At 33.5% G+C, this 26,027-nt stretch overlaps 1 protein-coding gene across 1 annotated transcript in view; it reads right to left on the bottom strand.

Moving 5' to 3' along the window:
- The window catches only part of LOC124368181 (extensin-like), a 192,114-nt gene extending 174,308 nt beyond the window's left edge, over positions 1-17,806 (bottom strand). Inside the window, exon 1 of the mRNA XM_046825458.1 lies at positions 17,759-17,806. Coding sequence (XP_046681414.1) covers positions 17,759-17,806 — 48 coding nt within the window. The remainder of the gene's footprint in view (positions 1-17,758) is intronic.
- Positions 17,807-26,027: the final 8,221 nt, after the last annotated feature.

The following is a 26,027-nucleotide window of genomic DNA, read 5'->3' as shown; positions in this document are numbered from 1 at the left end:
TAATTTGAATATGTTGTGTGTTTTTAAGCAAGACGATCACTATTCGAGAAAGATTTATAACAATTATGTGGGATCTGATATGAGTTTTAACCACTTTAATGAATTATGTGATAAAATTTGGAAGGAAGACTAGTAAAATTTTTAACTATTAATCTAACTTTGAAGCCTAAAAATGGTAAATATTTGAATAAATTTTCCAATATAAACGTGTGATAATCTAGTTGTTTTCATGTTTTTTACGTTCACGTTTACGTTTCGTGTTCTCGTTTTTACGTTCCACGTTCACGTTCCACGTTCACGTTCATGTTTTACGTTCGTGTTCACGTTTCGTGTTCACGTTTCCACGTTCGTGTTTCACGTTCCACGTTCACGTTTTACGTTCCACGTTCATGTTTTACGTTCGTGTTTCACGTTCGTGTTTCACGTTCCACGTTCGTGTTTCACGTTCCACGTTCACGTTTTACGTTCCGTGTTCACGTTTCGTGTTCACGTTTCCACGTTCCACGTTTAAAATTTTCCTAAATAAATGGCGAACGTAACTTCAGAAGAAGCAAAAAAACTTGATCAAATAGAAAAGAAATTAATCAAAGAATTTAAAGAACAGATTCGAATTGATGAAAAAGAACAAGAACTTATTCAAAAAATTAATCAACCTGTAACATCTGCAATAAAAAATGTTGAGGGCAAAATTGAAAATGTTTTTAAGTGATAATCAAAATTTGATGAATTTGGTTCCAGTTGTACGACAATTTGCTGATATTTCGATACCAGAATCTGAGTTTGAATTGCCAAAATTACCATCTTCAACACCATTTAGACCTCGAATCATTGAAGACTCTACCATAGTTGAACCAATAAGTCCTGGAACAACGGATATAATAATTGGTGAAATTGGTAAAAAATTTCTTCCTAGAGCAAAGGATGATAAATTTGGTTTGTATTGGGACAGAAAAAAGAAAAGTTTTATGATTGGAAATTTGCCCGTGAATTTTGAGCATAATGATATCATTATTAATGAAAAAACATATGAAGGAACTCAAGGTTTATGGAGATTATTAACAGGCACTGATGTTCCAAAAGACGGTTTATATTCTGAAGAAGACTTGAAAAAGTATACTGAAATTTTATGGAAATCTGATTCAATTTACAAAAATAATGATCCATCAACTAAGAAACCAAAGTCAAGTAAAGGTAAAAAATATCTCAATTTGATTAAACCAATTTGGGAAAAACGAATCGAAGGATCAGGTGTGAGAAAATACAGTGATAATAAGATTGAATACAGATATATCGACGATTTGACAAAACTCGATGGAATTATTAATTATATTTATGCTCAAGAAAAGGCTGGAAACAACAATTTTTTGAACGAAAAGAAAGCGATTAAAGATTTTATTTCGAACAAACTTGATGAAATGATTGAAAAACCTGATGGAATTAAATATTTAAAACGAGTTTTGCCGGCAATAAGTTCATCTATGATTGAGGGTAGTTGACTTTTGAATGATTTTATCAACAATTTACCTTTTGAATTACACGTACCAACTTATCAGTATCTGGGGCCTGGCACAAAACTCGAAAAAAGACTAAAAAGAGGAGATCCTGGTATAAATAAATTAGATCAAGCTGCTATGGAACACGATATTTTTTATGCAAAACATAGAGACACAAATTCCAGACATATCGCAGATAAAGTTTTGCAAGATAAGGCAATGGATAGATTTTTATCAAAAGATGCTAGTTTAGGTGAAAGATTTGTTGCGCTTCCAACAGCTGGAGCAATGTTTTTGAAGAGAAAACTAGGAATGGGAATCGAAGAGAACTTGAAATTTTAACTATATAAATGGAGGTGAACGTAAACTTCAGCAAAAATCAGAAAGAAAAAATAAAATCCGCTTTTAAGAAAAAAATACCCGTTAGTATTCAATTTAAAATAGATCAACTAAAAAATGGCGAAGATAAGATATTTTTAACAAATAGACAATACAATAAACTCGAAAAACATAAGAAAAACAATAAAGGAACCAGAATAGAATTTTCTTATAATCAGTTGAAAGAACTTAAAAATGGTGGACTTTTGAAAGATTTATTAGATTTTGGAGAAAATATTCCAGTTGTTAAAAATGTTGTTCCTTATGTTCGTAAAGCTGCTCCAATCGTTAAAAAGGATGTGATTCCTATTGTTCGAAACATTTTAAATTGGTTAGATAAAGAGTTGGAAGATGTTACAGGATCTGGATTAGATGAAAAAACTTTGAATTACGTGAAATCAAACATTGAAAAAAAAATTTAAACCTTTAACATTCGGGGAATTGGAAGAAATCTGCAAAAATATTAAACATTTTAGAGGAATCTTCATGAGAGATACATTACCTGAAAAAGTTAAGAAATTTGAATGTGGAATTGTGAATTTAGACTCGATTATGGGAAGTGGAACACATTGGATTTGTTATTATAAAAATGATAAGAATGCATATTATTTTGATTCGTATGGAAGAATTGAGGACAAACCACCTATAGAATTGATTAAATATTTGAAAAAATCAAGCGTTTATTATAACGATTCTCAAATTCAAGACTACAAAGATCCCCCAATTTGTGGTCATTTATGTGTTTTTGTGTTGAATGAACTGAGTAATGGTAAAGATTTTAAAGAAGTTGTTAACAAATTATTGCTTAATAAATATGGATTCACAAAATATTTTTGACGTATTTGGTACACAAATTATTCAAAATGTAGATAATAGTTTCAATTTTGATAGTTTGAGAAATGAGTTTGATAACAAGTTAGAAAATTTATTACAAAACCTTCCAGATTCAGATATGTTTGCTGTCGAGATTGAAGATTTTAAAGCAGAATATGATAACAAACTTGCAAATTTCATGAGTTCAAATGAAGTTGCTGATAAAATAAAAACATTGAAAAAAGAATTTCAAGATGGTGCAACAAAATTATTTACCAATTTAATGTCTCATATCGAAAAAGCTGATAAAATTACTGAAGCGATCAAAGTTGAAAAGAATTATGTTAGTTTAGCTAATAAAAAAAGAATTGTCGGTGTTCGACCTGGTATTGACAAACATGATGTTGTTGTTAAAGAACAAATTTTAAAACCTCTAAAATTATCAGAAAACATCGATATTGTTGATTTACATGATCCGAATGTTAAAAATGCCTTAGATTTTAAAGGAAAAAGAATTAGCGGTGTTAGTAAAGGAATTAATCCATTTGATGTTGTTGTAATGATTCAATTAGAAGATCCTATTAAAATGTTTAATGAACTAAAACAAAATTATGAGAATCATAAACAGCATGTTAAAGATTTTACAACAGAAGTCTATGAAAAACTTGATGAAAGAAGTAAAAGATCAGTAGACGATGTTGGTGAAATTAATGAAAAACTTACTAATTTTAAAGAGTCTTTTGATAAGTTTAGTTTAGATGCTACGAAAACTTTTGAGAATATTGGTCATAAATTTGTTGAATACAATGATTCTTATGCTGTCAAATTTCAAAAATTAGAAAAAAAAATTAATAAGTTCGAGGAAGATTTGGAAGATATAGGTCTTCATGTAGGATTTTATGGATGATAAAATTTCCTTATATAAATGGCGCTCATATACTGTGTGAGATGTAAAGAAAAAAACTGCAACAAATGATATAAAATACTATGCAAACATCAATGGAGTTAAAAGAATTTCTGGAAAATGTGCTGAACGTAACGCAAAAAAGAGCCAATTTATAAAAACTTGATTTTGAAATTTTTTCCTAATAAATAGAGATGGCGGGACATTACAGTGCTTTCGATCTTTTTATCATGCAACACGAAAGAGATTTGAAAAAAGAACATTGGGATGACATTTCTCAAAAATATGAATTATCCGAAGATATGATGAGATTATACGTAAACAAATTGAATTGGTATAACATTGCTAAATATCAAACTTTATCATCAGAGTTCATTCAAGAAAATATACGTTATCAATTAAAAGATCATATGTCTGTTCTTTGTCTCTATCAACACTTGAGTATAAAGTTTTTGGATGAAAATAAAGATACAGTTGATTGGAACAATATTATAGATAGCGGTTACTATCCTGTGCAAATTTTATTGAAATATGTGACCGAGATCGCAAAATTTAAGGAAGAGAATCCTGAATATGACGAAGTAGATCATTAAAAATGACTCTAATCTTTTTAATTATTTTACTAAAATTTATATCTTTTCTTATAAAAACGTACATTAGATCGATGAAAAAATGATACACGATGTTTAAAATTTCTCTTATTAAATGGCGGACTACAGAAAATATGCTAGTGATATTGAAAGGGCGGAGTTTAAAAATTTCTATCCAATTAGTAAACAACATTTGAATGAACCGAATAAAAGAACTGAGTTTAATATTGATTTTGGAGATAACTTTTGCTCGTCTAACTTCCAGTTTTATATTTCTGGAACTTTAACAAAACAAGATGGTCAAGCATATCTTGGAACTGATAATGTTAGATTAATCGATAATTTTATACCGTTTTTATTTTCTAAGATTGAAGTAAGAAAACACAATAAATTGATAGAAGAAGTCGAAAACTGTGGCCAATTAAGCACAATTAAAGGAACTATTTCGTATTCAAAAAGTGATGTTATTTCTCAAACTTCTAATGGCTTTGAATCAGATTTTAAATTTGGTGTTTTTGAAGCAGCTGGAAATTTATCTCATTTTGGATTAGGATTTTTTGAAAATGTTACTATTCCGATCTATAAAGGAGGATTTTATCTAAGTTTTATAAGAGCAGAAGACGATGATGTGATTCTGAAGACTGCAACTGGAAATGTTATGCCTGTTGATGGAAAAATAACAATTACAGATTTTTTTATTAGAGTTCCAATGATTGATTATAAAATCACGAGTAAAATAAGGTTGATTGATGAAATTACAAAAAGTCAAAACATTATGTTTAATTTTCTAGATTGGCAATGTATTGAACAAAAAGGTATTTCCGGAACAACTTATTCGTTCGATATCACAAATATTTATAGAAATATCTTCAATCCCAAGTTCGTTATCATAGGTTTTCAAACAGATAGACAGAATAATCAAGAAAAAAATCCTTCAAAGTTTGATAGTTTGGATGTAAAAAATATCAGAGTAAAATTGAACGGTTTCTTATTATCCAGATGAATTACAAAATTTAAACATTTCCGGAGGTCTTTTCAGAATCATGTATCAGATGTATCAAGATTTTAAGAAAGTTTACTGTAATAATAAGGAAATGTATTACAATCCTAAAGAATTTTTAGCGAATAGACCTATTTATGTCATTGATACAACAAAGAGTTTGACAAATATTTCTGGTTCAAAGAACGATATAATTATCAATATGGATTTTCAGAGTGCGGTTACCAATGCGGTTTGTTATGTTGTCGTTGTCTCTGATAAATTTTTAGCCTATGATGTGATTAAGAACGATATTAGAGAAATTCAGTAAAAATCACGTTATTTTCACTATTATTCATTGGATAATTCTACAACTTTACAGAATTATTAAAGACATTGCTATAAGTATTCATTTTTAATTTCAAAAGAATATCTTAAAAAATGGGGATGATATTAACAAAAAACTATTCCAAGGTCATCTTAAGGGTTGGACCGGAAGTTATGATTTTAAAAAATACTTTAATATTTACTGATCCTATATACCAAATTTCAGCAAAAAAGCTCCAATAGTTCTCGAGATATAAGAGTTTTAAGATAAGGGATGATTGGGGTAGTTTTTGAAAATTTTGTTATTTTCATGAAATTTTAAGTTGAACTCGCTTGTTTTTGTAGTTTCAGATTTTTCTGATATTTTTTTTATTTTTTTATGAATATTAAGAAATAGGGGATGATTTCACCCTTATGGATAAGTTAAGTCGAAAGAGTTAAGTATTTACTATATGTGTACCAAATTTCATTAAAATCGGTTTGAGTGGTTTTTGAAATATAAAATTATTAATAAATTTGTAAACTAGCAATCCTAATTGAACAACTTATATAGCAGAGATATAGCTTATATCTTTCGAGACTCTCCGTAGCTCAGTTGGTAAGACGCTTGCCTTCAAAGCCTGAGGTTCTGGGTTCAAATCCCAGAGCTTCAGGCGCGCTTTTTATTGAGGAAGACATGGTTGTCGTTCAGTGGTTGGGGACAAGTCTTTACACGAGTGGCCATAGTGTAATGACTATAGAACAAGCCGAGTAATGACAACTGTGGTTGGCGCGCCATTTGCTTCCTCACCTTTCCACTTCATTCCTTAATTCCTTCTCTTCCTTAATTCGTTCATTACATTCATCATTCACATCATTCATTAATACAACATTACACTTACAAAACACCCGACACAAATTCCCTAATTGTATCTCTCCATCAACTTCTACACAGTAGTTACCAAAGAAAAATGAGACTTGGGAACAAAAAAAATTCCAGAGTCTAAGACCCGAATTACAGCTCCTAGCCATTAACTTGGTTGGACAGTAGCAGTGCAGGGCCAAGTCTCTAAACAATAGACACCGTAGAAGTTGAATGTGATGTGATTCCCATAGCGCAAACACGCACACTAACAACACTACACCAGAGACACAATCATTCATTTTGTATGTCTTTCATTATATCGTAATGAATTGCTGAATAGCAAACGTTTCTCTTTTCTTCGTCAGAACCACACACACACAATATATCTGTTTCGTAAATGTTTTTTCCATATAATTTATCCCAATCTACAACAAAAGCGTGATCTCTTATAAATTCCTTTGATAAATCTTGTTGTTTACAAAGACTTGTTAAAAAACTAGCTGTATGCATATTTCTTGTCCAGTATGGATATTGTCTTCTCAACATTTCAACAAATAAGCAATGAAATTTAGCATAAAAGCGATGAAAAAATGTCAGATTGTTGGTGTTTTAGTTTATTTTGTAAAAATCGGAATATTTTTCTTATTTTTCTATTATTTAATTTAAAATCTCCTATTACATTTAACATATTTATACTATCTAAGTTGTCTGTAATAAATTGCATTGAACACTTTTTAGTACTTAAAAGTTCTCTGAATTCGTTTTCATTTAAGGATTCGTTTTCACTTAAGGAAAATATCAACATTTGTTTAACATATTTAGGTAATTCAAAGAAGTCTTTATAACTATTTCCTTTGGTAAGTTCTTTAAATGCTAGAAACTGAAGTGATTTTGGAGAGTTCATGTTGTTTGATGACTATTTAGTAGAATAGATTTTTTATTTAAGAAAAATAATTTGCTAAATTCATATTATTCTCTTTCATTCCTTCTAAAACTTCAAAAAATATACTCTTTCGCTGATGAAAAATCTCGATTTCTTCCGGAATAATCTTTGTAATCATAGACAAAATATCCTAAATAGTTGTACAATAGAATGAAATTATTTCTATTTATCTCTGTTGTAGAAATGTAAACACAAACATTTGCGCTGAAAAATTTATATCTCGGCAGAGTTAGTTCCATAATCTCCATTTAAACAAAAAATCTTTCTGTTTAAATGGAAGAGTATAATGCCAACTGTTACAAGTGTTCTAATAGAGGAGAAATTATCGATAAAAGATATTTAGTTTGTAGAGATTGTAATTTAATTTTGTACGAAAGACCTAAACCTAAGAAATTACGAAATAAACTAACACATTTGAATAATCTGCTTATAAAATTGCAATATGGAGACAAGAAGCAAACAAAATTTGTTACAGAATTTAGAAAACAGAATAAAAATTTTTACTTATCTCTTGGAACCATTGACAAAATTATTTTCCTTTTCAAAGAATACATTAGGTTTGTAGGTATCGATACACACGTTTATTATGAAAAGATATTACCTGTATTTTTTCATTATCTGGATGTTGAATTTGTCTACGATTTTAAGCCAGAAATCCTCGATGATTTTATAGTACATTTGGAGAAAGTAAATGAAGAACCTCGTCAAACAATGAAGATGTTGGCAATTCCCTCGACTTCTCGAGTGATTGTTAGCAAATTTCATTATTTCCGTCTTTGAATTTTTTCTATTTAAATGGAGTTCTTGAAAGAGTTAAATGATATTGGAGAATGTAAGTTTAAAGAGTATAAGAAGTTAAATGAATTGGAAGAAAATAAGAAATACAAAATTTTGAATTTGGAGAAAATGAAAGATAAATTCGGGTTTACAATAATTGCCGAGTTGGAAGATTGTAAAGTACACTTGCCGAACAGATTTTTGACTGTTTTGGATGAGAAAAAGATTAAAGAATTAAACAAAAATGAAAAATTACACTTGATTGTTACTGGAAAGAAGACTATTAAAGATAAAGACTGTGTTACTATCAATTTTGTAGAGTAGAAGATTTTTCGTCGTAGCAGACATTTCAAATAGATTGATTTGACAGCTCAAGAAAGTAGAAGCAAACAGCTATAGATTCGGTAATTTTTCATTCGTGAGTTACAGATTCGTTTATTGTCCTTTAAACAGTATTTTTCATTGATTTACCGTCTGTCCCAAAAGTGAGCTAGAACCGCCTTACTGTTTGATTTTACAGATTCGTTTATTGTCCTTTAAACAGTATTTTCCCTTGATTTTCTGTCTGTCCCAAAAGTGCGCCAGAACCGCCATATTCATATCTACTTATATGGAACTATATATGGAACTGAAATATATATATTTCAAAACTTTTAATTGCTTTTTAATTGTTAGAATTTAAATGCCTTCTAGAAGATTGTGTTCTTCTACACTGCCAAAACCTTCTCATCTCCTAGACTATTATATATTCGACTGTACTTTTAACACAAATCTGCTACACAAGACAAATCAGTGGAATTGTCACGAGTTTGATATGAAAGCACATAACTCATTTTACCTGCCCCGATTATCATCCATGTAAATGGATATGGAGCAATGTTCCTAGTCTAAACTGATTTACTACATGTAGATGTGTCATTGTCTTCAATAAATTGTAAATTGTAGATCGTCAATTGTCCGTAAGAAAAACTTTATATTTTCATAGTGTAAATTAGCCCTTTCATGCGAGACGTCTAATTTTGAATTGTAATATAAAGTAAATTTGTAAATAGTAAAGTAACTTACATTGGCTGATGTTTTATTTGGCATATATATATATATATATATATATATATATATATTTATTTTGATAATAGTGTAGTGATGTCCTTCTAACAAGACCAAGTTGTTATGGATATTAAGTTTTCTCGATAAATGGTTAATCCCGTCGTGATTTTGTTTCAGGTGAGTTCAACCGAGTCTCTTATTTTATCTACGAGTGCTTCCAACATTCATGTTTTAGACTCTTCTAGTTTACTAATCTTCACTTTTTATTACATACAGCTCTAATGTCGAGCTAAGATGCTAACGCCCGCGCTTTTGTCTCAACATAAATGTGATGGAATTTCAAATTTAAAGTTTTAATAATGATTAAGGTCGTATGCAAAATTTCCAAACAACATTGGAACAAAGGGCCCATCATACCCATGATATAATATAGTTCATTATCACTCATTTCGCAGCAACGTGGCAATAAATTACTTCAATTTTAACATCTAAAATTGGTATGTTTATGTTTATTTGCCATAATTAAATATATAGGTAAATTTTGCAAATTGAGTATTCATAACTACGAGCTCAGCGTTAGACAACCCCATTTGTTTCGTCCATTCGCTACAATAAAGTCTCTCATAACTCTAAATGAGAACTTTTACAGATAATACCAATTTTTAAGCATTGAATAGGATATGTGAAATTCATGTCTCATCGGAATCCTCTGAGAAACAATCTAGAATAGAAATTTTCCAAAAGTTTCAAAATACAACGTACTAAATTTAATAAAATTATCAATTTGTTGTAAAAATCTAATTGTAATAGATTTTATATAAAGGTTCTTAGATATTAATGTAATTAATGTAGTAATTACTAGGTTATCTTTGCCCTAAGACTACTGATCCCATAGAACTTCATTGTTATGAAAGTATTCTTTTGATAATTTTTAATAAACTATACCAGAAGTATTACGGATTCAATTTGAACAGGATTCCGTTGTTGTATTACAGTCAATATGATGAAAAAAAGGTTCCAGCAGGTAGTAAACTACGTGTTTCATAACTTTCTCTAATCTGGCCATACCTTTGAATAAACACACTAATTAATCTTAAGCTATCGGAAACTACCAATAACCGATGATAACCGTTGCTTGTTGACTGCCAGGAGACTAATTGTTAGTAATCCCAATGCACTGAGGGATCGAATCATGTTTCGCTGCATTAGGTCTGACTCTAGTACTAATTACATTCCCTTATCCAATTATCTTATTAATTGTCTGATTAATGATAAAGTGTAAGTTGTGCCAAATTTAATACAATTTCTTTTCTTTTAATTAGTTTATTATTAAGGATTTTCTCTTACATAAATTTCTAAAAATGTTCTTGTAAATCTTTCACTAGTTAATTAACACTAATTAAAAGTCTTAGCCAATATTATATTTTTTACATTACTAGCCAGTATCCGTGGCTTCACCTGTAATATCTGTGCAACATTCTTTGTATTTTGTTAAACAGATCCCGCGATTTCAGACCTAACACTAGAACTATTTTTGACCTATGAAGTGGAACTCTAAAGTTGAAGTCATACAGTAGCTTTCTTAGTGAACTTGTGATGTAACAGATAAGGCACTATAATATTTTTTTAAATTTAATTAGTAATGGATGATTAGAATTCTTCATCAGGAAATATTTTTCAGTGTTCATGATTATTCCGGAATACAGGATAAGCAAGATGGCGACTAATTGTTGTTGTAGGTTTTGCACTTATATCCATTTTTAACGGAAAATTTGAGTCTATTTTGCTCCCTCAGGTGAATGACCGAACCAATACACAACTAAAATATAGAGTAAGGTAAACAAAACATATTAAAGCGTTGAGACAAGCATAGGTCAGGTACCCACAACAGATTTGCAGACTAGCTTTAAATCATGTAACTAATCAAAACTACACACCAATTATTGAAACGGGACTACAGAATTCTACAAAACATATTAGGCTGGTCATTCACCTGAAGAATCAAATTTTATATCTGGAAACATAGTGTTAGAGATTGTACTGCATCAGTGAGCATTGGTATAAATCCGGAGAAAATCCTGTTCCATACGAAATCCTTCTATAGTAAAAAAGTTTTCAAGCAAAGAATTATTTTAGGTTTCGATATTACTAGCCAATATGACCTATTTATAACAGAAGGTTAATAATAGCCGTCAATCTGCTGATTGTATTAATTAAATAGCAATAGGTCAATAGCAAAACCTTAATAAATTAGAAAACCTTTTAAATGATATCCATTCAAATCATCCATCGTCAACAACACTGTTAAAAGAATAGAGTGTATTGATTCATTATCAAGCCATTTGAAACGGATCTTTATATAAATTGGTACGAATAATTGTTATTTAAATCAATACTTAATTTCCATTGAACATACTGAAGGAGAATTATTTACTATTCCACGTACATATTATCAGTCAAACTGTCAATCATCTTGTGTATACACACGTTTGTTACAAAGAATTGCCTAGAAGTCATAAGGAGAGAATTATGACCAAAAATTATATATAAAAGAATTAGGATCCAAGTTGGCAAAGACAAACAGGGATATAATGCGTCTACTTGTATGAAGGTCGTGATATGTATCGAATGATTTTATACCAACACACATTACTATTGACAGCTTAGATGCGTGGATAACCGAGATTTAACATTAATTTATCCTGCACATAAGTTTATTCAAAGAAAGATTTTATAAAGTAATATTTTTGATTTAATACGGATAGGTTTCAAAATAAATGGATTTAAATATCCATAATCATCATAGTGATATGAATACAAGCATTGTAACATGCAATAATTCAAGTAGGACAATACATTGTAGGAGAAAAAGTTTGGGATATTCTGAAGTCGATACTTCAAAGAACGGTCTTATAGAGCGTAAGTGAAAATAAAAGTGAAAACTTAAGGAGAAAACTTATCACTAACTAAAAAGTTGAACCACCAGGCCTAAAACTTCTAGAGTATTAAATCTCTAAAATTCAAGAGATATCAGAGGCAGGGAAATAATAAAGGCTAAAAGATAATAAAAGCCGGATGATTTAATTTGCACTAGCTCTAAGAGGCTGGGAAATCTTAGCTATATAAACCTTAAAGGACCGATCTCTTCTAAAAGTTGAACCAACTGTTTCGAGATCTAAGAATCATTTTTTGTCTTAGACATTCATCCTATCGCATCTTGAAAATAGAATTTTCAATGACCTACATTTGTTAAACAAAGTTATAGAAAATAAAAGATTTTTCAGTTTGAGAATTTTATGAAGACTTTTGTATAATTAGTGTTAATTGAGTACTTCGTGTGATTACTTTAATGTATACTTAATGTTAACTTATTCCATTAGAAATTATGCCAGATACTTCAGGTAAAGAATATATGTTACATGTACTCCTAAATGAGCTATACATGATTTTTTAGTGTAACCGTGTTGTTGAAATATTGGTTACAAAATTAAATAAATAATTTCTATGGATAAACTGAAAGTAACCAACTAAATAATATTCAAACAGCTGATGAAACTTAAAAATTCCTCTTTAAGCGATCAGTGATTTTTTAGTTTGAATGGTTAGATCCAAAGGTAGTATCAGTGCAATAGTAAAAAGACAGAACCCATAAAGATATAAGAATAATAGAACACAGAAATATAATATAATAAGATATTTCTTTTCTGATACCTGTGCTACTTTTGAAACAGAGTATAGTGTTATCAGCATATTGAATAAAGTCTCTCTATTTTGACAAAATAATTCAATCAGTTGACGTATACTAAAAATAGTTAAGGCCAAAGAACTAATCTCCGAGGGACTAAAAATATAATTTTAATTTTGCTTTAAAGAAGGTTTGTAGCCTACAGTGTTCTTTATCCTTGAGGTTAAAGCAAGCTACATTTTGCGCAACAATATTTATTGCTATAACTGTCAACTGCCTTGAATTTCTAGAAGTATATATTTTTAATTTACACCTTTACAAGCTATCTATGAAATATTCTACAAGGTCATTAACTACATCAAATGGATTATCCTTTACTCTAAACTGATTTCGATGAAATAATTTAACGTTGTTCAAGCTTCCCTCTGGTCTTTCGTACTAATCTTTTAAACATTTTTCTGAAAAAAAACAAGTAGAATTAAAAGAGATTCCGCTTAACAATACTTGCCAATTTTAAACACATTGAATATTTCAAGAATAACCTGAACAATTCTTTTTTTCTAGTAAGAGATTAATTATTTAATTGAGTTGTGTCAATACTTCCCTGCAGAAAACTTAAAGCAAAAACACTCACATTCCATAATATCACACATTCTCTTCGGTTCAGTTCTCTATAAGGCGCGGGCTACTTCCTCCTTGGGATCAGAGTCAGATACTTGGATGTCACAGGAGTTTTATTATTTAAAATAAGAGGACGATAGTTTAAACATAAAAGATTTGATAACGTGACTGATGAGAAATAAGTTTAACTTTAGTCGCCAAGTTTTCAGGATTTGTAATTTTATTTCCTTGAATTAAAATCTGAATCGGTTAAGTTTGAATCTCCTAGTCTCAAAGAATTTTAAACTACAAATATTTTAATAAAAGTCTCAAATACTGTAAGGGAATAATTACCGTGTTAAAAGTGTAGGTAGCTAAGATACTGTGTACTGTCGAGTAATTTGAGATCAACATACATCAAAATACCTAAAAGATTTAGTAATCTATAAAAAGAAATTCAAATTCTACATACACACTAAAGATCGACCTTATGGTAGATATCTAAATCACATAACTGTAAACCTAAAGACTAAGGGAATCAGTATTGAGGAGATAAAAGTGAGGATATTTGAGATATTACCGTAGTGATAGTTGCGCCAGAGATAATTCTATCGTTAACGTAAAAGTAGTAAATCGCTGTCAATAATTATTGCGACTATCCTTGTTCATTGATATGTTTAATTACAAAATTATTTCATTTTATTTTAATTGAAAATTCCACTTGTCATACGCTATTTCACTGTATAACGAATGGAGATTTGGAGATATCTTTACCTCTTATTAAATAATTACTTTTACATTTTCCATCAGTAATCGTAACATCTCATTAACATATACGTAGGAATTTCTTGCTGGAAAATATTTATTAATTACTTTGTTTGTATTCCATTATAGGACTGATCACACTTTCAATATCAGACTTGTAATATTTGAGATAAATTAATATATAAGTAGTTTCAATATTTTGGAGACTAAAGAGTTTTTATTAATGAAAAATAAATTTTAATAAACCTTACAATAAAGTTTTTCATATATAGCTCTAATACTTTTATACAGCAATAGTTACGATCATGGTTACGATACAGATTTGGTTTACCATGTCCGGAGAGGTAGTATGCTGAACCCCTAGGTTCCTTTTTCCGAGTCCTTATCGACGATTTGTTGTAAAGTCCAGATGTCACACACTCCACAAGATTAATTTAACTTGAACTGCTGTACCTTATCATTAGTAGTCATCAATTCACAAAAGTTCACTGTATACAAAGATACGTCGTGTTAACTGTTTTAAAATTTAGGAAACTGTTTTTATGGAGACGATCCATTATTATACCCTATGTGTTTCACACCCTAGATAAATTAAACTAATTATAACCTCCAAGGCTAGGCTAGGAAAAGTTTTCAATACACTATTACACTAGAAATAATATATACAGATCAAAATATTAGAAATAATAAATAAGGTAACGTTAAATGAAAATACGTCTCATAATATATAATACAAAACAGCAGGCGTTGAATATGTCAACAATATATTGGTGGATCAGTTGATTTTCAATTATTCATTGATAATAGTTAGTAATATTAATGTAAAATGCATCAGCGCTTCGGAAACATTACAAAATAATTTTGAGTGTAGCCGAGGAGCATTGTTGTCTTCAATGTAATTTAATTAAGCTATACCATATAGTAAAAGTTGTATTCCATTGCACTTTTATCTTAGTATGCATTTTAGTTTGTAATGTGTTAGTGTAAAATGTCTTAGTGTAAAATGTCAAACCGTGCCATGTCATGCGAATTGCCAATTGTAGGATACATTCGGCCAACGTTGCTGCTTCCAGAGCAGAGTTTATAATCGTGCATGTTCTAAATCTGATTCATACCAAAGGATTACATTCATTCTTTCTATAGTTACTGTAGTTTTTATCCTATATTATTGGTTATATGAGTAGTATTACGGCTAGTAATATTAAATTATTCGTATAAAATTAAATTTTTACAACATTTAACGGAGTTCTTTAGTAATTGATGTAATAACAATTGTTGAGTTTAAAATCCACAAGCTTTCTTTTTAAAGTACTAATATTCGAACGATACGATAATTACGTTGAAATGTTTAAGGAAATTTGAAAATATTAGTTATGGGGCTATATTTATTTTAACTATAATTTTTCTATTATGTTATATTTGTTAGAATTGAGGTAATATTTTTGCAAAATCTGATAGCACACATCCTCGTATATCATTAGTTGAAAAGATTAGTCATTTAAAGACGACAAATATAAAGTGCTCCATAAAAACGAATGTATATTTAAATTTTATGAAATCATTTCATCAACTTTACTGTGATTTTCTAGTGATGGCAGACGGGTAAGTTGTGACACAGTATCCGGAGTCCATACAGTAATTACATGCAGTTAAATACACATTTAAATAAGTCAATTATTGCAATTTTCTCCAGCGCTACAGTTAATAATACAACATCATGAACTGTTAAGTCTATGATCATGCCTTAAGTGCGCAACAGCAATATTCAGACAGCACCTACTTTAGATGTATTTAATGTGATGTTTTGACTTACTCATGACTGAATATTGCCGCCAAAACGACAGAGACTCAGCCTTGGTGTCACAGTTCCAAAGAAGAGCGAACACTGCTAACTCCGTCCGTACCGACTATAGCACAATGAATTCGGGAGCTACAGCGTTAACACATTTTTTCAAAGTATATTGCTTTTGAAATTGTGTTTCGTGGTAACGAGTTATGATTGTTGTAAGTTAAGAAATATAATAATTCTTAGGTTTTTTTTTTTATTAAAAGTCAAATTATTTTAATTAATAATGATACATTCAAACAGGTTTGCATAGTTCACAGTAACATGGTGTTTTCTTGGAAATCATAACATAACCTATAAATAATTTTTACAAAATGATATTACATCTTCTAGAGGTTTTTATGATAATACAATGAACAAAAATATGAATGTATTATCAGGTAAGATATCCCGAGATAAATTTTATTGCAGAATTTAAATTGAACCTGAAACTTCATTTCTACATAATAAAGAACGTGGCAAATGTCCAACCAGGGAGTTTGGCTAAGCGTAGTTTTCATGTCAATTTCTCCTCTATGGGTATCTGTAGGGAACATCTAGTAAATAAAAGTTTTTTTTTACGATATGAAAATGCATTATGCACCGTCAGGGACAGATGTTCGCCCTGATGTGTGGGACTCTCACCCACTAAAAACCTACCGGTCCAGGCATTGGAAACCCTCTCGGGAACGCATCTCTGCAACTATTTCAAGAGGGTGCCATCGTTCGCCCAATGGGCATTACTTCATTCTAAAATCCACCGGCATGAGCTATTCTGGTGCTTTATAGCTGCTCTCTTCTATTTTGCCTTAGCACCCTCTTGCTAAGACTGGACAACATCTCTTCTATAAGAGTCTCCGGCGAAACACGCCCGATAGCTGCTTCCAGATCCCTTCTCTCCGTTCCCCACCTTCTATATTTGAAGAAGGTGTGCAGGGCATCGTCCGCATCCGAATCACCGTACTGGCATTCCGGACTCGGGATCTTCCCCATTCTGTTAAGGTAGGAGCCGAAACAACCGTGCCCAGTAAGAAGCTGGGTAAGGTAGAAGTCTACCTCTCCATGCTCTCTTTCGGTCCATCCCCTCAGATTACCTATGAGCCTAAAAGACCAACGTCCTCGACTCTCCGTCTCCCATCGAGTTTGCCACTCATCCATTGTGTGCGAACGGGCAGCAGCACGGATGACAGTGCCATTCTCATCGTGGCCACGCTTCCGCTCAAGAGCAAGAAGATCGATGGGAATTACCCCCGCAATCACAAGGACGGCCGGCTCCGAAACGGTACGATAGGCAGATGAAATCCGGAGAACTCCTCTCCTCCGCACCGCCACGAACTTCTTCCTGTAGCGCTTCTGCCGCAAACCATCCGCCCATATCTCGCAACCGTTGAGGATAACCGAGTTCGTCACGGATATGAGGACTCGGCGCTTAGCCTCTGCGGGTCCACCGACGTTGGTCATGAGCCTACTCAGATTGGCCACAATCCTTTTAGCTTTCTCGGCCGCACAGGCGATCTGGTCCCAGAATGTCATACGTGAATCCATTCTCATTCCTAGATACTTGACGCAGCGTTTGGTATCGATGAGCTCCGTGTTGACGTTTAGCTGCACGACGGGATCTATCCTCCTCCTAATGAGAAGCACGATCTCTGTCTTCTCGGTGGCCAAAGACAGTCCATGCTCACCCATCCAGCAGAGTATTCGCCTCAGAGCTAGACTTAGCAATCTCTGCGCCTCATCCAACTCTCTCGCGGTTATGACTACGGCAATGTCATCTGTATAACCAACGAGGAAGGTGTCGTGCGGCATCTCCGTACGGAGAACCCCGTCGTACATGATGTTCCACAGGTCTGGGCAATGAATCGAGCCTTGGGCAGCACCTGCCGTCACTTCCGTACTACGAGGTCCGTACAACGTTCCAAAGAGCAGTTTCCGATCCCTAAGGTAATTATTTAGCAGCCTTAAGAAATAAGGTGGAATCAAAAACGTGGACTGTAGGGCACCGAGCATGTCAGCCCAACTGGCCGAGTTAAAGGCGTTCCTTACGTCCAGTGTTACCAGCATTACCAGTTTGCGGTACCGATGGTCTCAATGCTGTACTGACTCGAACGCTCTAGCCAGTACAGGTTACAGATATTAATACAAATAATACAAATAAAAGGAGTTACAGATAAATAATAAGGAGTTAGTAATATATCAATAGGGAATGAGATATAACAATAGTGTATTTATTTATCAGTGAAGTATGAATGATTACTTGGTTCATTTATGGCAGTGAGTCACATTTATATTACAATCTAATTATCCCATTTATTACTAACGTCATGAGTAATTGTAATTAGATTAAGATTATGAACTATTCTCATGTAAACATATACTAAACCAAATAACATAAGTATGCCATTCTGAAACTACAATTTTAACCAAAATAATTTTATATATTTTAAGTATGACAATACATTACCTAGTGTATGTGTCGTGTGTGTATTAGTGTGAGTGGGGCGACCTCCTGCCGCATTGGCCGCATCGCCCTGTAACAATCCGTAAAGACAGCATATAATAATGTATCGTATTAAACCATGTAGTTTCCAAAACCAAATTTGTACAGAAATATACCCGAATTAAGTAAATTTTATTAAAATTAAGTATACTCATAGATAAAATATGTAAACTTAAGTCTAATATAAGCAGATATATTTAGTATACCTTAATGTGTTGTGTGGTGGAGAATTATTGTAGTAGTTATATGTAGTTCTACACGCACGCAGACTTACACACTTTTCCATTCAATCATCACTCATACTTTGTGTGTTTTGCAACACACGTGGGGAAGTGTTACGTGAAAGTGTCGCAGAGGGGGACGTCAAGCCAACGCAGGACCGAGGCCACCTGAAAATAATCAGAACAAAACTCTCGAATCACAAATATGACACCAATCAGTAGGCTGTTTTATTTATACTACCTTATAAAAGAGAGTTGACTAAAACTGTAGTTTCAGAATGGCATTAAATTTACACCAAAAATGACCAAAATACTTACGGTACTGTGTCATCTCGTATTGAGGATAAGTAGTATAGCATTCTGAAACATGATTTAAAATTAATAATCAAAACAATATAAGTAAATGATTAAAATAATGCGTAGTATGGATAATATTGTAGTGGTTTGAAGTGAATATATATATATATATATATATATATATATATATATATATATATATATATATATATATATATAAGTTACAATAGCCAAGTTGTCTAAGACGTCGACCTTTGGACCTGAGTTATAGATAGCACAGAACTCAGGTCCAAAGGTCGACGTATATATAATATTATAATATATATAAGTTACAATAGCCAAGTTGTCTAAGACGTCGTCCTTTGGACCTGAGTTATAGATAGCACAGAACTCAGGTCCAAAGGTCGACGTATATATAACATTATAATATATATAAGTTACAGTAGCCAAGTTGTCTAAGACGTCGAACTTTGGACCTGAGTTATAGATAGCACAGAACTCATGTCCAAAGGTCGACGTATATATAACATTATAATATATATAAGTTACAATAGCCAAGTTGTCTAAGACGTCGACCTTTGGACCTGAGTTATAGATAGCACAGAACTCAGGTCCAAAGGTCGACGTATATATAACATTATAATATATATAAGTTACAATAGCCAAGTTGTCTAAGACGTCGACCTTTGGACCTGAGTTATAGATAGCACAGACCTCAGGTCCAAAGGTCGACGTATATATAACATTATAATATATATAAGTTACAATAGCCAAGTTGTCTAAGACGTCGACCTTTGGACCTGAGTTATAGATAGCACAGAACTCAGGTCCAAAGGTCGACGTATATATAACATTATAATATATATAAGTTACAATAGCCAAGTTGTCTAAGACGTCGACCTTTGGACCTGAGTTATAGATAGCACAGATTAAAATCCTGTCTTTGTCCGTAGCACTAAAAGTGAATAGTTAATGTATATGATACTAAATTTGGGGGAGCTTTTGACTAAAACGTATGATGGAAGTATAATTTATCGACACTATACACTTTTATAGTTTAATAAAAACGTCGAAGTACACTTACATGCTATTTACTTAAAAAAAGCTTTTTTTATCATCTGTGATCTATTAAAAACACGAGACCGGTTATTCTTATAAATTCTGAAAACATTTTCTAGTATAAATAATATACATGTTATATATATATATATATATATATATATAAAATTATATATATATAAATATATATATATATATATATATTATATATACCCACAAACCATATTCAACCATGGTGTCGTAAATATAATTCGTTCAAACCGGAAATGCTTATAGCACACGTAATGTCTAAAATACGAGCCATTCGTAATTCGAGTATCATCTGAAGTTCTTGACGAATAAAAGTAAAAGAATATGTACTTAAAATTTCCCTACTTCTATTTTTAAATTAAATATAGCCCCATCATATATTACATCATAAGTGGATTAACCGCAGAACTAAGGTTTCCCCACACACACCTAAAATAGTTACTGAAGTGTTATTTATAAGATATCATAGAGTGGAGTTATTTCACTTTCACAAGTACTTATGAATTCTGTTTTACACTCCGACTTCAGTATCCCAATATACCGCTCTTTGAACTTTAATTTATAATTTTCAGGAGATTGGAATATCTTTCCGTGATTATTACTTACCTCAGGAGTGTTTAGAATCTCACAAAAAGATTATGACCACGGTGTCCCTGTTTTTCAACATGAAATTGCGTGTGGGTCCGCGGGTATGTATATACATATGTGCGACTTGTGTAAAAGATAATACTGTCTCAAAAAAGTCCAAACGAGTTTAAGATTTATAAAATTTATTTTACGAATTTATCGACTAAGTCCGTTGGACACCTAGGTACGCTGTTTAGTTTCTATATTGCCGGGTTAAAAATAAAAAAAAAACTTAAAACTATGTTATTTATGAAGCAAGGGGATAAATAGACCTGTTCTGGAATGTTTAAAATAAAAAAATAATAATTTTTAGTATCTTGAACGGTTTTTGAGACATTAATTATATGTCAAAATTCCATGAGAATAAATTGATGATATTTCAAGTGTCACTAAACCTACTTCTTTCGAATAACCCAAGAGGTTTATTTGTAGCTAACGTTCTGGAAGCCAATGGCTTATACCGGTTTTTATGTTTACTTTTATGTTAACTCCTTTCACTAAACCGTACTTAATAAAACAAACAATATTTATGAAAAACGAACCAAAGAATGGAGGTCAAAAAAGGTCGACTCAAGACAGCTAAACAGTATCTAAAAGTATATATCAGTTCATATCTAGACATTTTTATAGCGTATACATTAGAATTTATTATTGTTATAATAGTAAGCGCGTCTATTGAAAGTAGGCTAAAAAGTCAGGGTATTTGAGTGAGCAAGTAATTAATTACAAATCATAACATTAAATTTCGCTAATGAAAATATGTTAAGCAGTCGTGGGACTAGAGTAACTGGGATTAAAACTAATTCCAGTAATCGAGCCTATACACGCGACAGCTTACTTCGGAGACCGGAAGAGAGCGGGAAAGGAGAAGCGGCCGGCTAAAGTAAAGTGAAGTCACTTTGTTACTATGCCGCCCAAGATGATACCGTCAAGACAAAAATCCCTAAATTAGGCTTGTCCGAAGACGGTTCTTATAAGACCGGCCGCTTGTAGGACTTATGCGAACCTGCTAAAGGAGATTCAGATTATACCTTTTGACTCTATCACCGAGGTTCGGGCCATCAGGCAGACAAGAACAGGAGGTGTGAGTGTGTGTTGAAACTTGGCAGAAAAATCACAAATCATGATTCAGTCCTGGACTGAAGGATACGATCGGGGAAAGCGAAACAGTTCGAAGTTTAGAGCTGATGGCAACCTTTGAAATTCGGGACCTCGACCCCGATATAATGCACCTAAACATTATAATAATAATAATAATAATAATAATAATAATAATAATTCTTTATTGCAGTAAAACAATTAACAAAGTTGCATTGCAAGCGTCATTTCAACATTTGGATTTAAAAATATATAAACTAAAACCTATCTTAACATAGGCACAGTTAATTCCACGTACTAATGTGTGAACCTAACAATATATTGTATTTTGCATGTTTTGCATGTTTTGGATATCAGAAAAGGATAAATAGAATAATAATAATAAAATATTAATTTTCATCCCAGCGGCCCATCGTAAACTCATCAACGGAGTAAAATGCCTTTGACAACAAAAAGTGTCTTAATCGAAATTTGAATTGTTTGGGTTCATTAATTCGTTTGAGATCTCCAGGGAGCTTATTGATTAACCTGACACCCATTTGAGATGGTAAGTGTTCGAACATAGCCGTTCTATGCTGTTCTGTCCTGAAATTGTTCCTGCCTCTGGTCTCGTACTGATGGACGTCCCTGCCCTGAACCAGTTCACATTTGAATCGGCAGTACAGGGTAACGTCGAGAATATAGAGGCTGGGTAAGGTTAGAAATCCAAGCTCCCTGAAGGCAATTTTACACGACTCTCTGGGTTTTAATTTCGAAATTATTCGAACAGCTTTCTTTTGTGTTCTAAATACTCTGTCAAATTTGTATTTAGAACAGCTGCCCCATAGTCTCAAACCGTAGGTCAAATGTGGATGTACTATGCCAAAGTAGGCAGTTTTCAGTACATCAAACGAGCAGAATTTTGCTAGATTGCGTAAGACATAAGTGCCTGAGGCAACCTTTGAGCAAACTCTGTCAATGTGATCGCTCCAGGTCAGTCCCCTGTCCAGGTACATCCCCAGAAACTTGGTGGATTCGGCTTCATCTAAGATAGCTTCATCCGCCATCACAATTGGTCTGTATTCGTCTTCTTGTTGACGGAGACAAAATTTTATTACGTTAGTTTTGGCATAGTTAGTTTTTAGATTTATCTTTGAAAAGTGCTCGATGCATGCGTTTAGTTCAATAAAGGCTTTGATCTCAAGATCTTGTTTCGTACTTGATCTGATGCAGAGAGTCGTATCGTCCGCATATTGAATCACCTCTTCATTTTGAATTGATGAATTCAATCTGTTGACGTAAATGAGAAAAAGTATGGGCCCCAAAATTGAACCCTGGGGAACACCGTACTGCATTTTTACTTTGCCTGACAGGGTGTTCGCGATCTGCACACACTGCTCTCTGCCACTGAGGTATGACGAAAGCCATTTATGCGGCTGACCTCGAACACCACATGTCCATAACTGATGCAACAATGTCCCATGATGCACACAGTCAAAGGCCTTTGAAAGGTCGAGAAATATGCTGAGCACTTGTTCTCGCCTCTCCAAGCCATCAACAACACAGTCAATGAGTTTTGTTACAGCATCAATCGTCGATTTATTTTTCCTGAATCCGTACTGCTCAGGGTTAAGAATTTCAAACTGTTCAAGAAAACCTTCAAGCCTTCTAATGAAAACCTTTTCGAAAATTTTGCTCATGACAGGAAGAATGGATACAGGACGGTAATTACTTGCGATGCAAGGATCATCCTTTTTAAAGATCGGAACCACTCTTGCTGTCTTCAAAGCTGAAGGGAAAACGCCTTGGGCGAAGGACAGATTTATCAATTTAGTAAGTGGTGTCAAAATGTGCTTGAAGCAACGCTTGATCAGCCACACGGACATTCCGTTGATGTCGCTGGACTTCTTCGGCTTGAGGTCTCTCAAGACGACTGCCATCTCCACCTCCCCCACAGGAAACAGAACCATGGAAGAGACCGGTCTCACTACTACATTTTCTACAAGATTGTCACAACTGAAAGATGTGCTTGGTACAGCCACAGTCGAAAAAAAATTATTAAATTCGCTAGCCACTAGAAGTGGGTCGTCTGTTAATTCACCGTCAATTTTTAGTTTCGGATTTGATTGTTTTGTGATGTAACGCTTTTTATTACTTCCCACGCACTTTTTGAAAAATTTTCTGCGTTCTCCAATTTTTTTTCAATAAGTCGTGCTTTAGCGGCTTTTATTTCCTTGCGATAATTTTGTTTAAATGTTCTATAAAAATTTTTGAAGTTTTCGTTATTTGATTTTAAATAAATTTAATGGTAAAATTTGAGCCTTTCTCTCAAGTAGAGAATATCCTGAGTAATCCAGGCATTACTCTTCCTATGAGATCGCTCCTTTATCATTCTATATGGGCAAGTAATATTTAAGTAATAATTAAGGCAGTCATTGAACGCAGTGAAGCAAGCAGGCTATAAAAGTTGGTTGGACTATTGCAGGATCTGTTGGAGATTGGAGGTGATGAAATGCTTCCGGTGCTCTGTTTCGGCCACCTCCAGTGGACTACAGAGGGCTGTACAGAAAGTTTTAAGGCTTTGTTTAAAGTGTGGGGAGGTGTCTTACAGGTAGAACGACTGATAGGTGGAAGCCCGTTATTGTCATGTTCTAGGGCTGAAAGTATCCAAAAATAGGAACACCTTCCAGGTATGAGGGTATTTTCTGTCATGTGACAGGTCCTGGACAAGGCCAATAAAAACTTACGGGGATTAAAATTCTCCAGAGAAACTTGTACCGAAGTAGAGTTGCGGACGATCTGCTCTCGCAACTCGTCCGGGAAAATAAAATTGACATTGTTACAATAAGCGAGAAGAACTGGTTATGCGGTATCCTACGCACCGTTGGAACGTGTTCGTTAAGAGCCACGGTGCCTCCGGGGGTGAGTAACGATCAGATGCTAATTCACACCCAATTAAAACGTCGTCGATTTCCCGGACAAGCTGGAGAATGTACTCTACCTCCTCGGGGGAAACATGATTTTCGGCGGCGATGTTAACGCAAATGCAGTCACATGGGGAATGCAATTGAGTTTACCATCTCAGATCTCTTTGCGGTGGAAAAGCTCTAAGAAGAATCACTGAATGAAGGGTGATGGAGGACGTTACTGGATCTAATCACCAATATATCGTGCCAAGGAATCAGGAGTTGCGATCTGGACAACTGCAACGTACCTCAAGGTTGAAGGACTGCAATTCTCAACAGAGAGAGGATATAAGTATCTTTACTTGATCCAAATTTACGGTCTAAGACTATATCTTTGTGGAGGCAAATACGGCGGTGGTTTCCACTGCCTCTTGGAGCCAACTAACAAAGAATGACGGTAGACCTGTTGCTCATGTCAGTCACGCAATCCGTCCTCCTGTACGGCTGCCTGGTATGGTCTCGAACGATCTACGTAAGTGTGCTACAAGCACACAGTGTGTATGGCAGCAGTTCAGTAAAAAGGAGCACTTCGTGTCACGAGTGCTTACTGAACCTTTTCCCGGAACGGCCGTACTTATGGTGTCTGGGGCCATCCCAATCGACTTACACGCTTTCGAAAGGAAGCGGGTATACGAAAGTAACGGTGTGGTAACTGACACCGAATCTCGAGAACACACTAAGAGGAATTGGTAGGAACGATGGCTGTCAGAGAGCAGAGGAACTTGTATGGCGAGACTGATTAAATACCTGAAAAAATTGGTGGAGGGAAAACACGGGGGGGTTAATTTTCACCCAGTTTCTTACCGGTCATGGCAACTTTCGAGCATTCCTCTTTAAAATGGGTAAGTTTAAAAGCTCGGAACGACCTCTGTGGGGACACGGAGCACGACGTCGCCAACTACTCGTTCTTCTGCCGCAGACGGTGGGAAAACGAAACTCGTAATTGCCTTAGGCCAACCTCACCGGATATAATTACACGGAAAATGGTCTCTGACAGGCAGACTTGGAATAGTATCTCTACTTGTGTGCTGAAAATCAAGAAATTAGGAGAAAAGTATTACAACCCCGGTGTTGCCCAACCGATGACCTGATACTGTAGGAGCCCACTCTAGGTTTAGTGTAAGTAGGCACCCTCTTGAAGTAATGCGGAAAGCAATCCCGAGAGCGGGGTTTGGGATTGAGTGGGAGTTGGTAAGAGTCCTACACACCAGCAGTTTCACTGGTGGTGCATTATCATTTCCTCATTAATAAAGAAGAATCATGCCTATATGAAGCAGATT

The sequence above is a fragment of the Homalodisca vitripennis genome, chromosome 8 (assembly GCF_021130785.1).
Source record: "Homalodisca vitripennis isolate AUS2020 chromosome 8, UT_GWSS_2.1, whole genome shotgun sequence".
Lineage (NCBI taxonomy): Eukaryota > Metazoa > Arthropoda > Insecta > Hemiptera > Cicadellidae > Homalodisca > Homalodisca vitripennis.
Note: the sequence above shows the minus strand (reverse complement) of the source record. Positions and strands in the feature narration are given on the sequence as shown.